This window comes from Chenopodium album, chromosome 21 (genome assembly GCF_948465745.1).
Source record: "Chenopodium album chromosome 21, dcCheAlbu1.1, whole genome shotgun sequence".
NCBI lineage: Eukaryota > Viridiplantae > Streptophyta > Magnoliopsida > Caryophyllales > Amaranthaceae > Chenopodium > Chenopodium album.
In genome coordinates this window covers 41,021,769-41,039,661 of record NC_137854.1, presented here as the reverse complement: position 1 = coordinate 41,039,661, position 17,893 = coordinate 41,021,769, and the positions used below count along the sequence as shown (strand labels likewise).

The 17,893-nt window shown below is 33.1% G+C and overlaps 1 protein-coding gene and 2 pseudogenes across 2 annotated transcripts; 2 read left to right on the top strand and 1 right to left on the bottom strand.

Moving 5' to 3' along the window:
• Positions 1–1,031: 1,031 nt before the first annotated feature.
• LOC145603105 (trans-resveratrol di-O-methyltransferase-like) lies at positions 1,032–2,624 on the top strand (annotated as a pseudogene). The gene is made up of 2 exons (XR_014104687.1): positions 1,032–1,890; positions 2,278–2,624. The product of XR_014104687.1 is annotated as a trans-resveratrol di-O-methyltransferase-like (transcript).
• A 1,731-nt stretch (positions 2,625–4,355) lies between these two features.
• Positions 4,356–7,615, bottom strand: LOC145600851 (6,7,8-trihydroxycoumarin synthase pseudogene; annotated as a pseudogene).
• A 3,916-nt stretch (positions 7,616–11,531) lies between these two features.
• On the top strand, positions 11,532–16,457 carry LOC145602477 (uncharacterized). The gene is made up of 5 exons (XM_081658670.1): positions 11,532–11,998; positions 15,143–15,242; positions 15,318–15,453; positions 15,915–16,010; positions 16,101–16,457. The coding sequence occupies exons 1-5, from the start codon at positions 11,605–11,607 to the stop codon at positions 16,221–16,223; spliced, it is 849 nt and encodes a 282-aa protein (XP_081514796.1). The 5' UTR covers positions 11,532–11,604; the 3' UTR covers positions 16,224–16,457.
• Positions 16,458–17,893: the final 1,436 nt, after the last annotated feature.

The following is a 17,893-nucleotide window of genomic DNA, read 5'->3' as shown; positions in this document are numbered from 1 at the left end:
CACTACAAATTCTTAAATGGACCTGGTTCACACTAATTTATTGTGAACCACTAACATTAGAGACAATATGATTGTTTTGTTAATAAAAAAAAGTCACTATATTAAAATAAAGGTTGCTATGCTGAAATAAACATGAGTGTGACATTAAAAGCTATAAGAGGTTATTTTTTTAATGATATTTTTAATATAATGGTCAATATGAATAATAAAGATCACTATGTTAAAATTAGGTCACTATTCGACATAATTTCGTACTTTAAGTTCATGATAATATTAATGGTCACACAAGTTTTTAAAAAGGTTACTATGTTAAAAATAAGGTTACGATATTAAAATTAGGGGCCACTATGTTGAATATAATGCCAGTTACGTGTATATAAACCTTAGGCCCACAATAATATTATTGTGAACCAGGTCCACGCAAGATTTTCTGCCTGAACACGATTAGGTTATCTTGAAAATGATTTGGAAGATTTGCAAATTGTAAAATTGGCAAAAGGAAAGCAATGCATGCAACTAATAAAGTAATAATTATGTTTTTCTTTTTATTATTTTTTTTTTTTTTTTTTTTTTTTTTGGAAAGCATAATAATTGTGTGTTTTTATTTCTTTTTCTTGTTCCTATATTTTTTTTTTTTAAATAAAAATTGATTCATAAATAAAAGGTCATATGACATCTACAAAATTAAATCTTTAATGAATATTGTATGTCATACTACCTATTCTTTTTTTTATCGCAACATGTCATATTGGCAAGTATTTTTTTTTTTTTTAACCAAATATAGGCAAGTATTTTAAGTCTTTAAGAAACAGATTAGAATATATAAACAATTAAATCAATTTAAAAAAAATAACATAAACACTACTAATAAGAAAGCAATAAAAAAATCAATACCTCTAGTATATATACAATACGTCTGTATACTACATGTATTATATTATTCTTTTTAAAATGATAGTGAGAAATATTGGATGGAGAGAAGTAAGGGTATTGTTACTATTGTAGCCTCACATACATGTGTGTATATATATGTATACACTAGATCAACTATAGTTGAATAAAGTTGAACATAATGGAACCAAACACTATTTCAAATGAAGAGGCAAAAGAGCTATTAGATGCAGCAACCCATGTATACAACCATATTATAGCTTACCAAAATACCATGGCCCTAAAGTGTGCCGTTCAACTAGGCATCCCGGATGCCATTCACAATCACGGCAAGCCAATGTCTATCGACGAGCTGAGCTCGCTAATGCTCTTTCGATCCATCCTACCAAGGCCTCATCCCTACATCAATTGATGCACCTTCTTGTTCACTCCAAATTCTTCGCAACCAAATCTTTACTCAATAATAATGGAGATGAAACATTATTATTTGACCTTACCCTAAACTCGCGACTTCTTCTGAAAGATCACCCTCTAATTCAAGCACCCTTAACTCTTCTAGGAACCAATCTTCTTTTCACTAATTCATCACATAAGTTTGCTACGTGGTTTCAAAATCGTGATGTTGTCTCTTTTGAGTCCCCTTTCCAATTTACTCACGGGAAGCATCTATACGAAGTTGCACCTAGTGATACCAATTTTAATGAGGTATTTCAACAAGCTATGACAAGTGATTCTCAATTGATCGCCCGTGTACTATTGACTAGTAATGAGCTCAAGGGCGTAATGCACGGTGTTGAGTCGTTGGTCGATGTTGGTGGAGGTGATGGTACTATGGCTAAGGCCATTGCCATGGCCTATCCTAAGGTCAACTGTATCGTGTTCGGTCTACCAAATGTAGTAGTTGACGAGTTAGAAGGAATTGAAAAGGTTGAGAACTTGACATATGTTGCAGGTGACATGTTTGAAGCTATTCCTCGTGCTCAAGTCGTCTTACTTAAGGTAATTTACAATTTGTATATGTTTATGGGTGTTATTGCAAATATTTGTTCGTTTAAGGTAATATTTGTTTAAAATGATCCAATAATTCGGCATTTCATATAATTTTTACATATGAAATTATAAGTATTACTTCGATCACATGTATTTATGTATAGATTCATTACAATGAAGTTACAATAAATTTTAAGGACTATTAATATTCATAAACTAAACTTATTTGTACGTAATGCTCTTGTGGCTTGATCAAAACTAGGGAAAAAATAAAATATATTTGAACCAACTTTTAGGACTATTAGTCTATCTTTATATTATATTATCAACTTGCAAATATTGTATATTTTTATGGGTGCTTTATTTACTAGTCCCTTAAATTTTACTACTTATCAGTGGGTATTGCATAATTGGAATGATGAGAATTGCATAAAGGTGCTTAAGCAATGTAAAGAAGCAATTCATACCAGAGACAAAGGAGGTAAGTTGCTAATCATAGATATGGTGGTAGGGTCTCCAAGTGACAATTTAAACCAAGCTCTTGCAAATGTGCATATGTTGTCCATTTTGGGAGGAAAAGAAAGAACCGAAGAACAATGGAAATATCTCTTCATCAATGCCGGCTTCAATGACTATAAGATTTTACCAATTTTAGGACCGAGGTCTGTTATTGAGGTTTACCTTGCATAATACGGAATTTTTACTCCTTTTGTTTCTTTTAAATTGTATGTCTTATTTAAAATTCTCTATGATTCCATGCAATGCATATGGAATATAATGTAAAAAAAAAGGAATATAATGTAATATCATTTCAAATAAATTAAACAATATTTGAACGACATCATAGTTATGTGAAATCTTATTTAATTTATCATCAATATATTGTTTCCACATATCGTTTTTCAATAAGACATGCATGTTTAAAATACAAGTATATATTTATATATGAATGTGTAGAAAGTACTAACGGCCTACGGTGAGCCGTTAGTTTCATATCTCACAATTCTAAAATAAAAAATAAAAAAAAATACGGAAGGTATAAAGAAGAATAAGCGAGAAAGGAAGAGAGCTAAAAGCTAGAAAGGAAGAGTGAATAAAGGTGTGTGGGTCTAACTTTTTTTAGAGACATGCATGCATTTACATGCAAAAAGGATAAAATCAAATTTATGTTTTTATGTCTTTTCGAATTACAAGAATAATTTACACAATAAGATTTGAGTAGATGTCAATACGTACGAAATTGACGACTTCCATGAATTAAATTCATACCATCATCCCCGATTTTCTATTTGTTTGGCAATCTACAGAAGAACTAGCTTGAACCACTCGTGAACTTGTTTTCTACCGGGGATGAGAAATAAGTGTTGGAGTTTTGCTAATCCTTGTAATGCAAATCAAAGTGTTCTTAAGTGAGTGTGGTCACCTTCGTGCCAATTTGTGCAAGGAGCGTGCTAGCGAGAAATTAAAGAGATGTAGCACGCAAGGTCCGAGCTATAGCTCGCATGCAAGAGAGCTAGAGCTCGCTGCCTAGAAAGCCTACAGCACGGCTGAGTGAGAGCTCTCATGCGAGAGTGCTATAGCTCGCTGCCTAGAGAGCCTACGGCAAAATCGAGCGAGAGCTCTCATACGAGAAAGCTTAGCCCGGCCGTGGGTTTGAGCTTTGTGCAAGGCTTGCCTTGCTTTGTTTCTTTTTCTTTCTTCTTCTATAAATACTACTCCTTAACTCTTATTTCATACACACGTTATTTTCATTATTGAAAAAACCTAAACACAAAGCAACCCTTTGAGATCTGAACAATTCTTGAGCTATTCCACTCTTCAAGTTCGGGTACACGAATTACGAGGAGAATTGTGTTAACATTGGGGGGCGTGTATCATCAGGAAACCTATACCGTTGGTGGTGTATTTCACTCCTAATGCAGTAGATTTTGTTCTGCGGCACAACTGTAGTATTATTGAGATTTTCAATCAAGTATTTTTTCCTTTCATCTTTTTTATTTTGTTATTGGAATCAACAGGTATTTTACCAACAATAGGCTCTTGATGGAGAGATATACTTGGCCAAAGCATTGTCATGGGTATGCAAAGTGGAGAACTTGAAACCCAATTGTTTGGCCTAGCCTAAATATAAGTTCTGACTTTTGAGAGAGAAAATTTCCTCTTGAAAGAGGAAGAGTTATAAATCATTAAAAGTAAAAAATTACACATGAAATAAACAACGATTAGGGTTCTCCACCAGTTAAACTGATGAATTTAAAGCCCCTCTAAAATTATTCAATGATATCGGGTAGAGTTTTAGGGTGAGGAAAGTGCATGCCTCTGATTTATTTGGAGTAGTTGATATTATGTACTTCGTAATATAGTTTAATTTCATTCATTCAAATTAGAATCAAATTTTTTTGCTACTAGGCAAAGTTGATTCTTCTTGTGTGTCACCAAACCAGATAGCACATTGCTGTCAATATCTTCCTTCTTTAAACCAGCAGGTAATTCCCAATCAAAATAGTATAACAATTGGCAAGTGCAAGCTCAAGGTTGGCTAAACCAAAAGCAAAGGCTGGGCACATTCTTCTTCCACCCCCAAAAGGAATCATTGCCATACTTTCACTCCCTATCATATCCATTGAACTCCCTAAAAACCTCTCCGGCATAAATTTTTCTGAGTCCTTCCAATATTTTGGGTCTCTTCCAATAGCCCATGCATTTATAACAATAAGATTTTTGGGTAAGATATTGTATCCTTTTAAGTTACTTTTGTTTACTGTTTCGCGAGGTATTAATAGTGGCGCTGGTGGGTGCAACCTAAATGCTTCCTTAATCACTGCTTTGAAATATTCGAGTTTTGAGAGATCAACTTTTGTTATACAACCTTTATTCAATGCGGCATCCCTTAACTCTTCTTGTACTCTTTTCATTGGAATGAGGTTTTTCACTAACTCGGTAAGTGTCCAAATTATCCCAGCCGTAGTGGTATTTGCTCCTCCGGAGAAAAGATTCTACAAATAAAAATGGAAAAAAAATAACAATTAATTAGAAAAGGTTGTTAGAATTGAATCTACAAATAAAGAAGTATCATCATATTATACAGTATTATTGTTCCTAACTTAGTGTTGATAAATGGTAATTAAGGAAAGATAATTCCAATCTTTAGGCTTGGGGTTAAATATCCACTAGGGGCTTTTTAAAGGTGAGAATCCCTTAAGAAACAAGATTTTAACACTTAAAGTTTAATATGTACTTGTAGTATATACATGAATATATATTTCATCCATTTGTTAACACATTTTGACATTATTTACAAACTCTCAAATGATAAAACATAGTGACATGAGAGTAAAATCTTGTTAGAATCATCTTGACATGTATTTTCATAATGCCATGCTTTTAATAATTAGATTCATTAATCATTGAACTTATGCGCAAAAAAAAAAAAAAAAAAAAAAAAAAAAAAAAAAAAAAAAAAAGAAGCATACCAGCAAAATTGCTTTGATGTGGTTCATTGTGAGCTTTAACGGAAAGGAAGTATCTTCCATGAGGCGAAGCAAAACATCAACTATATCTTGTCGCTCAGATTTGGTCTTTACTGTGTGAAGATGGTCGTCAATGATTTTTTCATAAATTGCGTCTAACTCCGTAAATGTCTTCTCAAGCTTAGAGTGTTGTCCAGCGATCTTATCTATACAACCACCGAGATAGAAATAATCACTATAGAAGAATGCTGTGAACATGTATTCGGCTTCATGTAGAAGGGTGTAGTATCTGCTTCCTAGTACTTCTTCATCATCGTACCTATGCATTCAGAGACGACAGGTGATGAGAATCGATTTCAGGATGCTCTAGAAACACGAGGAAAGCTCTAAGCCTCTAATCACTTGAGTTATCCTTCACTCTAATCTCTAGGGTTATGGTGATTGAGGAAATTTTTCATGTTTGCAAGTTGATTGTCTCATTTATGAAATCATCATTTATGAGTTTGAGTTAGCCTCATTATGAAATCCTCAAACTTGATCAAGCTTGTAACAATTTGATAGATGAGTCAAATTAAATTAAACTCAAACTATATGTTTTTTTAGAATCATAAAAAAAATTAAAAAAAAAAAGAAAAGAAAAATACAGTTGGATCCTTTTAGATGAATCTCAATATATGCGTTTTCTCGAAATATCACAATAGTTAAATTATGCAAAAATTGATTATGTAAGAGTGGACTGTGAAAAACTATCTTATATATTTCAATTTATGTGAAAAACTACTTTATTAAAATAATATTGTATAAAATTATCTTATAAACATTTAATGCTGTAAGAAATTACCTTATAAAACACTTAATGTTGTAAGAAGCTACCTTTTGCCGAATTATTGCATTGAATAAGGGACGTTCATTGATCCACTTTCAATAATTTTTTCTCCATTCCCCACACCCCACCCCCCACCCCCCACCCCCCACCCCCCCAATTTCTCCATGTATAGCCCCTGTAACCCCTAATTCCCTTTCTCTATCGTTGTTAAATCTAATGACCATAACCACGTGACTACTTTTTCTTATGCATACGGTGCGTGAATGGTACCACTAAGACACTAATGCAAATGATGTAGCATTTTTCATATTAGCAAATGTAAAAAAGGGGTACGGTGCATGAATGGTACCACTAAGACACTAATGCAAATGATGTATCATTTTTCATATTAGCAAATGTAAAAAAGTGACAATCGTACAAAGGTTATACACGTGAAATTTTGTTAGTTTCATCCCGATTTTTTTAAATTTTGATAGATTATAAAATATGTTCCTGGGACTCAACCATCAGCTTAATCTTTTTGGTTAAAGGACCAACTCAACCAAAAGCTTAAGCTGATAGTTAAGGCCCAGGATTATGTTTTATACTTTATCAAATTTCAATCAATCAATAAAACTTTTCACAATTTTTGTGATGCTTTCCTACTCCTAGAGATATTTTGATATATACGTAGTATATTGTCATTGCAATATTGTACCCACGTATTAAAACTGTTTAGTTTAGTTCACATGCATGCATATTTTTTTATCACTTTTAATTTGTCAGACCAATACATAAATTCAATCATAAATATCTTTAGTTATCTATCGGCAAAAAAAAAAAAGGAATATACAAACTAGTTCATACAATTATACGTATGTACGTACCTCTTGCCAAAAGCGATCCTGCTAGAATTGGAGCTAGCATAACTGAGAACCAATTGGCTCAAGTTGATAGTTTTAGAAGCAAAAGAGAGAGATGAAACTTGTTGAATCAACCTTGATACTTCTTCCTGTCGAATTAAAGCAAAGGAATCGACACTCTTAGTGCTTAAGAGATTAGATACAAGTACCTTCTTTATTTCCTTCAAATAGTTACTATATGGGCTTAAAGCTATGTCTAAACCATTGTAACTTAGCCTTTTTCTTCCGGCCGTTTCCGGTCTATTACAGAAGTTCTTATCTTGTGTTAATAACACCTCTTTTGCCAACTCGGCTGATTGAACCACAACCATGGTTTTACCCATCAACCGGAGCGCGAAAATCGAGCCGTAGGTCTTGCCTAACTTGGCAAGGTAGAGGTGAGTATTTGAGGGATCATACTGGAAGAGGTTTCCTACTAAGGGAAGCCCTCTTGGTCCAGGAGGAAGATGAAATAATAATGCTTGTTTTTTTCCATATTTTTGAATAAGAAACAAGAGAAATATGGCTAAAAATGCTGTCAATATTAGAAGTAGCATTTTTTTTAAAGCTATATCGTTCATGTCTATACCATGCAACTAATAAGCAACAATATTTATAGTAGTGATTTATGAAACAATTAGATATGAATTGAAGTTTATAATTAATGTGAGTGGTATTTTAATTTATTCACATATATATAATTACGTAGCGAGTACTGTGCATGAAATATGTACGTATCCTTCCTTAGCTTCAACAAATATTTAAAAAACTTGCATTGACATTATAAGATTTTTTATTATTAAAATAGTTTCACTAGTTTGTTCGTTTTAGGTATGTGATTGATTCAACGTAATGAAACTATAGAACTAAGGACTTTAATACTATATTCAATCACTCAACTTTTATGGTCAATTATATTAATATGTTCCATTCGAAGTATCTCCAATAATGCAATAATGTACTCCTTCCGTCCCCTTTTGATAGTCCCTTATGGGCAAAAATCACGGGAATTAAGAAACTTAAATAAAAGTAGTAAAATTACATTGGAAAGATAAATTTACATTGGGTATGTAAAATAGTAGAGAGAGAAAGTAATAAAAGTACATTGAAAAACAAAATTTATATAGGAAAGATAAATTTGCACAAATATTGTTGTAATTAGAGAGAATTTTGATAAAAAAAATTGATATTAATGGTACTTGAAAAAAACAGATGGAACTATCATTTTGGGACTAAAAATAGGCCATAAGGGAGTATCATTTAGGGACGGAGGTAGTACTTTGAAAATATTTTTCGAGGAGTTTACTAGATTCGTCTGGATTTTTTATTTTAAAAATGTGTACTGTCTTCATTTTATATTGTTGTTCTTACTTTAAATTTGATTGTGAGATGCTATATAATTGATCAAAGTGGGAAAAACAATGTGAAATTAAGTAAAGGGAGCGAGTAATTTTACCGCATATTTTTTTTTTTTTTTTAAAAAAAAAAAAAAAAGTAGCCGGAATTCGTTGGAATCTCCGACTCCAGAAATAGTTTATGTCATTTACCGCATCTAACCCCAAAGTCTTTGTAGTTTATTACTCCATATAAATAAAATCCGTGTTATTATGCGCACCCAAGTACTCCCTCTGTTTTTTTTTTTTTTATTTGCATCAGTTTGATCGCGTATTTGCTGAGACGCAACTTTGACCATTAATGTCTTTGATTGTCTATTAGTAAAAATTGTAACAAATTTAGGGCCTGTTCATATTTACTTAATTTCAGTTCAGTTCAGCTCCAATCAGTTCAGTTCAGTTCCAATCAGTTCAGTTCAGTTCAGCTCTTAATTTCTCTCTCACATAAAATATTCATTTCAGCTTAATTCAGTTCAGTTCAGTTCAGTTCAGTTCCAATCAGTTCAATTCAGCTCAGTTCAGTAAATATGAACAGGCCCTTTTATTATGACAAATCCAATGATATATTATATAATAACAATTATTTAATTTTATTGAGGTGAAAAAATTAAGTCAACTATGGTATGTAATAGTGCAAAAATCAAAGTGATGCATTTAAAAAAAACGGAGGGAGTAATAATTTGTGTCGTTCTATCAAAATTTGCCTAATAGAAATAGTATATATATATAACTTATGGCATACACTTGTTTATAAAAAATCATTTAAATTGACTTAAATTATATACTACTAAGAATTTCTTTTTTAAATAAAACAAATACAAAAATGGGAAGAGTAGTTTTAATTAAGTGGACCAGCCAAAACCGAACCAATTTGGTAATTTACATACGTAGACTGTAGACACGTAGTAGTTATGTAATGAGTATTGCGTAAGAGTGTATTTGAAAAAAAAAAAAAAAAAAAAAAAAAAATTGACCACTAGTTTGGTAATTAATTCCGAAAAGGCAAAAACTGAACCAATTTGGTAATTTACATAATACATACGTATACTGTATACAGTATACTTGCCTAGTTGCCTTCCTTACCCAAAAAAAATTGACTTCTATTCCAAGATTCTCTAGCCGCTAGCTCGTAACTACTCCCATCAATAAGGCCGGCCAGCTGACTAGTTCACTTTATCTTATTTTTGTTAAATTAAAATTATTTTAAACTTAGATTATTTTGAACTTAATTTATTTGTGTTAAAATTAAATTATTTTAACTGAATTGAATTTAATTTTACTAAACTGAAATTATTTTTTGCTAAACTGAAATTATTTTTACTAATTCTCTATTAAATTTCTTTTACAAAGTTACTGATTGATTTTACTAAATATTATTTGTAAGGTGAAGTGAACAAAGCCTAACAACAATATACTAAAAGAGATATTAGTTTTGACTTTTGACACATGTCATTTTCTATTTTAAAATTTTCTCCTCCAAGCGAAACTAGGAATGACACACTATTAACCTAAACGTTCAAAAAAAATTGTTAAAATAAAACCTAATAGGCCTTAATTTTTTTTTTTTTTAGTAATTTCTAATTCATCAATCCCCTTAACATTGGTATTATTTACGTAAATTATTGCTGAATTAGCTTTGTAATTTGTTACAATATTAAATTTAGTAACAAGGGTGCATTACACGGGATTTAAGCTAGTATTATATTATTATTATTATATTTCCACGAAACCGTTCTAAAGGGATCGATCTAACTAGACAACATCTTGTGTCAATAATGACTCCACGGTTGACCAACCAATCCACCGCACAATTGCCCTCCCTAAAGGTATGAGCCACCTTAATCTTCTAACTAGCATCTTTGAGCATGCTTCGACAGAAATTATCTCATGAATGGATTCTCCCCTGCTTTCTTCCCCTCTGTTTAGAATATGAACACACACAAGATTACCAAGTTGAATTTCCAACTGCTAGATTTGTAGGCTTTTAGGTAGTTTAATCTTACGAACAAGTGCCAACATTTTCACCGCTCAAGAATAAACAATAATGGCCAAAGTTAGCATGAAAAGCAGCCATAAAACGGCCTGCATGATCCCTTATTATGCCCTCTCCACCTGTAGCTCTTGGGTTCCCTTTGGCTGCACCATCACAGTTAGGACTAGAGGTGTCAAAAGCACACCCGATCCGACCTGATCCGAATCTGACCTGAAAAATATGCGATTCAGATTTGGACTCGCGTGGACATAATAAGTTACTATAACTCAACCGTAAAAATTTACCCGATCCGATCATCCGAACTGACACCCCTAGTTAGGACATACTATCCCAACCCAGGTGCTTGCCAAGACAAATGATTTTGCTGCTTCAGTAGCTTTAGAGCTAGAACTTTATAGATAAACGATTACACGTCCACACAATATTTATAATAGCTCTCTCACATTTTTTAAAAGGTATAATAGACAGATTAATGAATAATGTCCAAAGTTAGGACCGATAATGTCAATTTATATACAAGTTGTTATATGTGGCTGATCTCACCGTGTTGCCAGAGTTAGGCCCTGTTTGATTCACCTTAAAAAAATAATATTAAGTAAAAATAATTTCAGTTCAGTAAAAATAAGTTCAGTTCAGTAAAAATATAATAAGTTCAATTCAGTAAAAATAATTTCAGTTCAGTAAAAATAAGTTCAGTTCAGTAAAATTCAGTTTCTTAAAGAAGAATTATAATAGAAAATCAGTAAAAATAATTTCAGTTCAGTAAAAATAATTTAAGTTCAGTAAAAATAATTTCAGTTCAGTAAAATTAAGTTCAGTTCAGTAAAAATAAGTTCAGTTCAGTAAAAATAATTTCAGTTCAGCAAAATTAAGGTGAATCAAACAGGGCCTTATTCGAGTTACTCAAATAGGGATTACTCGATCATGTGTTACTTTAAGGGTTCGATTAATTGTTAATCGGTCAAAGGTTACTTGAGTGATCTTCTTTGACCCGAATGTGTGCATTCGACCCGTACCCAGTCGTCCAATAACCAAGTCTACCAAACGCCCCTTAAACAGTTAAACTAAAGGATCTATGTTCGAAGTTGCTTGTCACTCCCTAATTTCAGCAAAGAACTTGTTCCAAAGAATTGGGAAACCTCTAAAGCAGGAGAAAACAATGGATTCTCTGTCCTCTGTATCTCCTTCAATCATGCTACCACCTCCACCCCACACTCTCAAACTTCCTCTCCACTACCCCTTTCCTCTTCGCATTCACAATCGCCCTTTTCTCTCTCCTCCTCTGTCTTCCGATTCCTCGCTTTCGCAGCGGCGGAGACGGCGGAATGTTGGGGTGTTGCAAGCTAAATCTTACGACAACTCCGATAGCGAGGGCGGATTCAACGGTGATGTCAAACGTGGTAGTGACGATGATGATGTTGAAGTTGATAAAGCTTTGCAGTTGGACGGAACTATCCCCGGAACTTCCGATGAATTTGTCAAGCAGGTTTCGTCCCGTGCTTACGATATTCGCCGCCATCTTCACCAATCACTCGATTCCAGCAGCTATGATGGTACCCTTTTGTTCTATCTCTTCAATTTTTGAGTTTTGTTTGGTTTAATTTAGGTTTTAGTAGGTTTTGATTTGATTTGGGTTATATTATGATCATGATTTTTGGAATTGAAAAGTATTAAGATGTTTGTTAGTATTAGTATTAGTATTTGATTGTCTTTGATACCAAGTGTGAAAATTCTCATCATGATTTGCCAACTTATGAGTTCAAAGAGCTACTCCCATTGCTAATTGACTTGAGAATAGAGCTGTGGAGTAAAGTGGATCATTTGAAATAAGAACCTTCTTGTAAGCTTGAGGAGCTACTCCCGTTATGTTGCTAATCGATGAGCTCCGGACTAAAGTGGATAATTTGAGATAATAACCAATTTATATGCTCAAGGAGCTATTCCTATTACTAATTGATTTGAGAGAAGAGCTTTGGACTTAAGTAGATGATTTATGATAGTAACTTGCCTATAAGCTCGAGGAGCTACCTCGTTACTAATTGGTTTTGAGAAATGACCTCTGGACTAGAGTGGATAATGCTCCTCTTCCTTGATGGGCATTTTTTGGAATTTTAGGATTTGTTTTTCATTTGATTTACTAGCATTTGATCAGGTAAGTGTGAGTAGCTATGAATATGGCTCATTTGCTGATCTTCAGAATTAAGATAAGAATATGGTAATGGTATGTATGGTGGTGTTAAGGTCTTTTATTATGATATTTTGTACATTGCAAACTTTTGAAGTTGGGCTGAATTGTTGCCTTTATTGGTTATCATGAGTTTGATGTAAAAGATGGGGATCGAAGTTTTATTAGTTTGGAATAATTTGCAATAGTAAGATGTGTATGTGATAAGATCTCTTTTTTCATAAGGCACAAATTGTCCTCAATCCTGAGATTTGAGCTGTTAGCCTGTTAGGTGGAGTTGTATTCATCATGGACTTTAGGCACAAAGGTTTAGAAGAAGCTGAGAATGTTTATAATCAATTCATAGCATATTTTCTGATGAAAAAGGCATAATTTTGACTGCTATTAAATTGATAAATTTTGGTTTAACTGCCTTAAAACAGTGAATCTTTATTGAAACAAACTAGTAGAAGAATCTAAGGGAGGTAATGAGGTATATTGGTCATTGGTCACTTGAGATTTACTGTTATGTCGAGTTTAGTTTCTCCAAGAGCAAGAGGTGCCTCAGTCATTGTTTTGAAAGTAAAAATAGTTTATTCAATGATTACCTAGACACTTGGAAATTGATAACATTCTTTTAAAAAATTCAGTTTGAGCAGAACTTTTGGACACATACCTATTTCAGGTAGCTTGAGTCCACACAATAAAGAGGTATACTTATCCTTGTTTCAGTCTTACCGTGTGTCTCAAAAGGACCACTAGTGAGAAGAAAAGCGAGTTCAGGGGAAGAATGTAATCCCTTCTGCATATCACACTTTGTGTGGGTTTTGGATCTTTGCATTACCCTTGTGACTTTGTTCCATGAATTTTAAATTATTACCCAAACAGGGGGATGAAATCTTCTCTCTTTTACATCCATAATCCTTTCATTTTACTCAGAACTCCTTCAATCGGGTGATAATATGGTTTCTGCAACCTAGAAAAGCTACAACCTCTTTTCTTATCTCAAGGTCCCAATGCAAGCACTTTTAAAAATTCATTTAATATTTTAATGGTTATCATTCGTTGCCATGGCTTGCTGGTACTTGTTATAGTAAGTTGTAGGGGTTGTTGAAATTTTTTGAATGATATAGCTTTGAATTCTCTACTCAAGTTTAATTCATTTTAAGGGAGTACTCTGAAAAACATGTACCAATGAAGTGACATGGTATAACATGAAAAGAATGACTTAGTGGGATATGAGTTGGTATGGACTTGATGTTTGAAAGAATACTAAGGCCAAGTGGTTGTAGTTGGGCTACTATATAAAGGCTTCGGTTTGTTGCAAGAGTGAGTCAACTCTTTTCGCAAGGGTGAGCCAACTCTGATGCTGCTTGTGAAAAAGACAGGAAGATTGAGGCTTTAATTAACAAAACAATGGTTTACACAATTGATAGGTTTTGCCTATTAAGCTCCATAGTGAGTTTAGCTCACAACTCTCCAAATAGTGACTTGAGGTCACAACTCTCCTGAGGATTTTCCATTTGCCCCTCTCTCTATTTATACTAGGCTAATGACTATTAACCAAATTATTACTAGACTACCCATATTGCCCCTCCTTAGGCTAGTTTATTACATGCACCCGAGTATATATCTATTATATACAAGCAAAGGTGTATTATGCATTATTTTGAATATTAAAGGAAAAATAGTAAATTAGTTCCTCCAAGGGGTGCTTGAGGCTTTAAAGTTGACAAATTATGTAATCTCCTTAATAAAATTGATGAGCTGTATTAGCTTTGATTGGCTTAATTCTCCCAACTAAAAGCTAATCAAAGTGAAATAAAATGCTCATCAATTCATTTTTCCTTTCTACCTAATGTGGTCTATTTATCATATTCCGCTAACTCACTTATCTTCCTTTTCAAAATACAAGTACTACCTGTAATGCCTCTTCCCATAAATCTAATGCATTACATGATGTCTTTCATTTAAACATTCCCATACCTTTAAAGGGCAAGTTGTTGATGAACCCTGAAAAGTTACATAGGAAGTGTTGTTCAATGTTCACTAGAAAAATATGAAGAAAATACGATTGGTTTACTTTAATTCTGAATAAATCAGAGTTCAAATTACAATTTTTATAAAAGTGCTGGAAACATAAACCTAAGCTATTTAAAATAATAACAAAACAACTAACAAGCTTAGTTAATAACATAGGAAGTCTAGGAACATAAACTATACTATCCTACGCAAATACGAGTAGGACTTTATTTCCTAACATAACATGCATGTGGGCCTATTATTAAATAAGAATTGAGCCATACAGGACATTAGAATACTGAAAAGGAGGCAATAGAGGTCGACTGCCAACTATGAGTTTCTGTAAGCATGCTAAATCAATGAAAGTGTGTTCTGGAATCTGGATGTTAATTTGTACGCTGGTATACATAATGCAAGTGATTCAAAGGAATTCAGCAATATAGCTAGTGGATTAATATCATACATTGCTTTTCTGTTGCTTGAATTGATGTGTTCATTCTTTCTTCTTTAGTGCTGGATGACAATCCATGGAGGGAAACTACAAAACCTGTGTATGTCCTAACCCAGAAGGAAAACCAACTGTGCACAATGAAAACTCGAAGGAATCGCAGGTTAGTGACTCCTTCCCTTTTACGTCTAAAGTGGGTTAGCTGTTTCCATGTTAACGTTTAGATTTCCTGTTACAGTGAAGTTGAAAGGGAGCTTGGGTTATTGTTTTCGAAAGGGCACAAATTCAGCTCCGATTTTGGCAGTCAGACCAAACAGTCAAGAAGTGGCAAGAAGTTTCAAATGGTCGTGGAGGACGTAAGGGAGGGAATACTTGTAAGACCCTTTCCTACCTTTTTAGATTTTGTCTTGTTCTGTGCGCTATACTTGGGGTTAGGTTGGGTGTATCGTGCTTTTAAATCCTCGTCCTGTTATGACTATGGATAGTTTCTGGTGTGTTTTCAAGATATAGACCTCCCTACGCAAGAAAGCTTTTTTTATTAAAACTGTTGGGTATACAGAATTAGGCAGCTGTCTTTTTCTTAATTCATAAAGTATGCATCCAAATGCTGGAAATTTACCTCTCGAACGTTGGGACTCTGCATGAAAGTAGAGGTATTGTGGATATGACACTCCAACAAGTTAAGGAGGAGAAAATTTAACATATGCTCCGTAGGCTCTAGCATGGGTGAATTGTGACTGGAAGCATACTACTTGTCTCCAGTGTCCCTTTTAGTTTTCTTTATTGTCTATAAGGAATTTTGTTCTTTCTAATGTCAGCAGTTGTGTCACTACAGGTATTTGAAGACCAAAATGAAGCGGTAAGATACTGTGACCTAATGCAAGGTGGGGGTCAAGGTTGTGAAGGTGTTGCTGAGATAGAAGCATCGTCTGTAAGAAACCAAACCCTGTCCTTCCAATAGTGCTTATTCTACTTAATCACTATCCGACTTCAAAACCTGAAGTTCATATATTTTGTTCAGGTTTTTGATCTTTGCCGAAAGTCAAGAGCTTTGGCTGTTCTATTCCGCAGAGGCAGGACTCCACCTCAACCTGAAAGCCTCCAACTTAACTTGAGAGCTCGGAAGCGGTCCCTTGAAGACTAACACGGTTCATCTCTGCAGCATTGTATAGAAAGACAAGAGTTGAAAATTGAACATGTATACACAGATTTCACATGTGAATCCTACAGAGCAATGTAACATAATGTAGTAATACAGTGATTATAATGTATATAGTATACACAACTAAAAATCATACTTATATTCATAATACACATCCAATCTGAGGAGTTTTCCCGAAATCTAACACAATGTATATATTAATGCTTTCATCGTCAATTTCGCCATTGATTACCCCTATTGGTGACAAATATGCTTTGAAGAGTGGCTGCAGTGCTGCACCGCCAAAGTTGACTTGGTGCATTCCATGTTTTTGTTTAATTTTTCACGTGTAGGAGGGTAAATTAATTCCAACTCAAAAAATTTAGAAAGTAAATTTTGTTAATTACGCATATTAATGCATATCTTAATTGTTAAGACTTTTTATTAACAATATGTCAATAATAATTTTGATACTATGAAAAATATAAATTGAGATACATCACATGAGACATGACTATGTTTTTTCTTATGAAAAATTCACCAAAAATAAACGTGTAGTACAACAGCTAATCAAACAGTTGCAAACTTGCAATAAAATAAGAACTGAAGCTTGGGGATACATCACTGAAAGCACTGTTTGGACGGAGCAAGCTAAAATGTCATAGTCAATTGTTTTGCCACAAATTCACTCATAATTCTATTCAACAAAATAGGGTAAGATTCTAAGAATGTACTACTCGTAGAAGATAACCATGATTTCATTGTCCTTTTTTTCAATCAAGTTGAAAGTGTCTTAAAATAATTCAATGAATCATGAATATATTATGAATCATGTTGTCATTTAGTTTTATCACACACGCTTAATGTTGTAATCAGCTTCTGTTGTGTAGTGCCATTGTTATACAATTCGAATGTCCTATTTATCAAGTTCAGGCAAAATTAAATAACATCAATTACTTTATATGGGATTAAGAGACATATGTTCTAAAATTATGATAAAAGACCAACAAAGATCACTCAGCTAAACTTGCAACTAAATAAGGTCAAATAAGCACCAGTAAAGTCTTAGCTTAATGGGTAAGATTGAGGACATATGTACAATATGTCACATGTTCAAATCTTCATCCTTATCTGTAATTTACTAATTTATATTACCCTTGTGACTCATTTTCACCCCAAAAAGTCTAGTGAGACCAAATCAGCACATGCAATCCAATTAGGCCATATATTATTTGAACTTATTAAACATTAAATGTAAAAATAAGGTGAGGAGAACAAAGCTTTTAATAATAAATTAAGGAAAAAAAAATACTGAGCAACAAAATACAACAATGGATAATACAAATGAAAGAAAGTGATGTTGAATACTCCATATCATCTATACCTAGAGTTTCCTAGTCTTAGAACACAAACTACATGTCCCTTTCTCTTTTAATTTTTTTTCTTTTATAAATATATATATTTGTTTTTAATAAAACAATATAAAACTATCTCTAATAATTTAGGGATTGCAAACACATTAAAGGTCTATTTATTTCATTTTTTTCTACTTATTTTATAATTGACAAAATAAAATAAGCTCATAGTAATAAGTTTAGATAGAATCAAATAAAATAAATTTAGATAAACTAAAATAATTAAGTTCATAATAAGTTAAGATATAATAAAATAAA

Bases quoted from the DNA above. Each gene is read 5' to 3' on its own strand.
- LOC145602477 (XM_081658670.1), top strand. From the start codon at position 11,605: ATGGATTCTCTGTCCTCTGTATCTCCTTCAATCATGCTACCACCTCCA. The intron at 11,999-15,142 runs GTACCCTTTTGT...TTTCTTCTTTAG, and splicing joins CGATTCCAGCAGCTATGATG to TGCTGGATGACAATCCATGG. The intron at 15,243-15,317 runs GTTAGTGACTCC...TTCCTGTTACAG, and splicing joins AAAACTCGAAGGAATCGCAG to TGAAGTTGAAAGGGAGCTTG.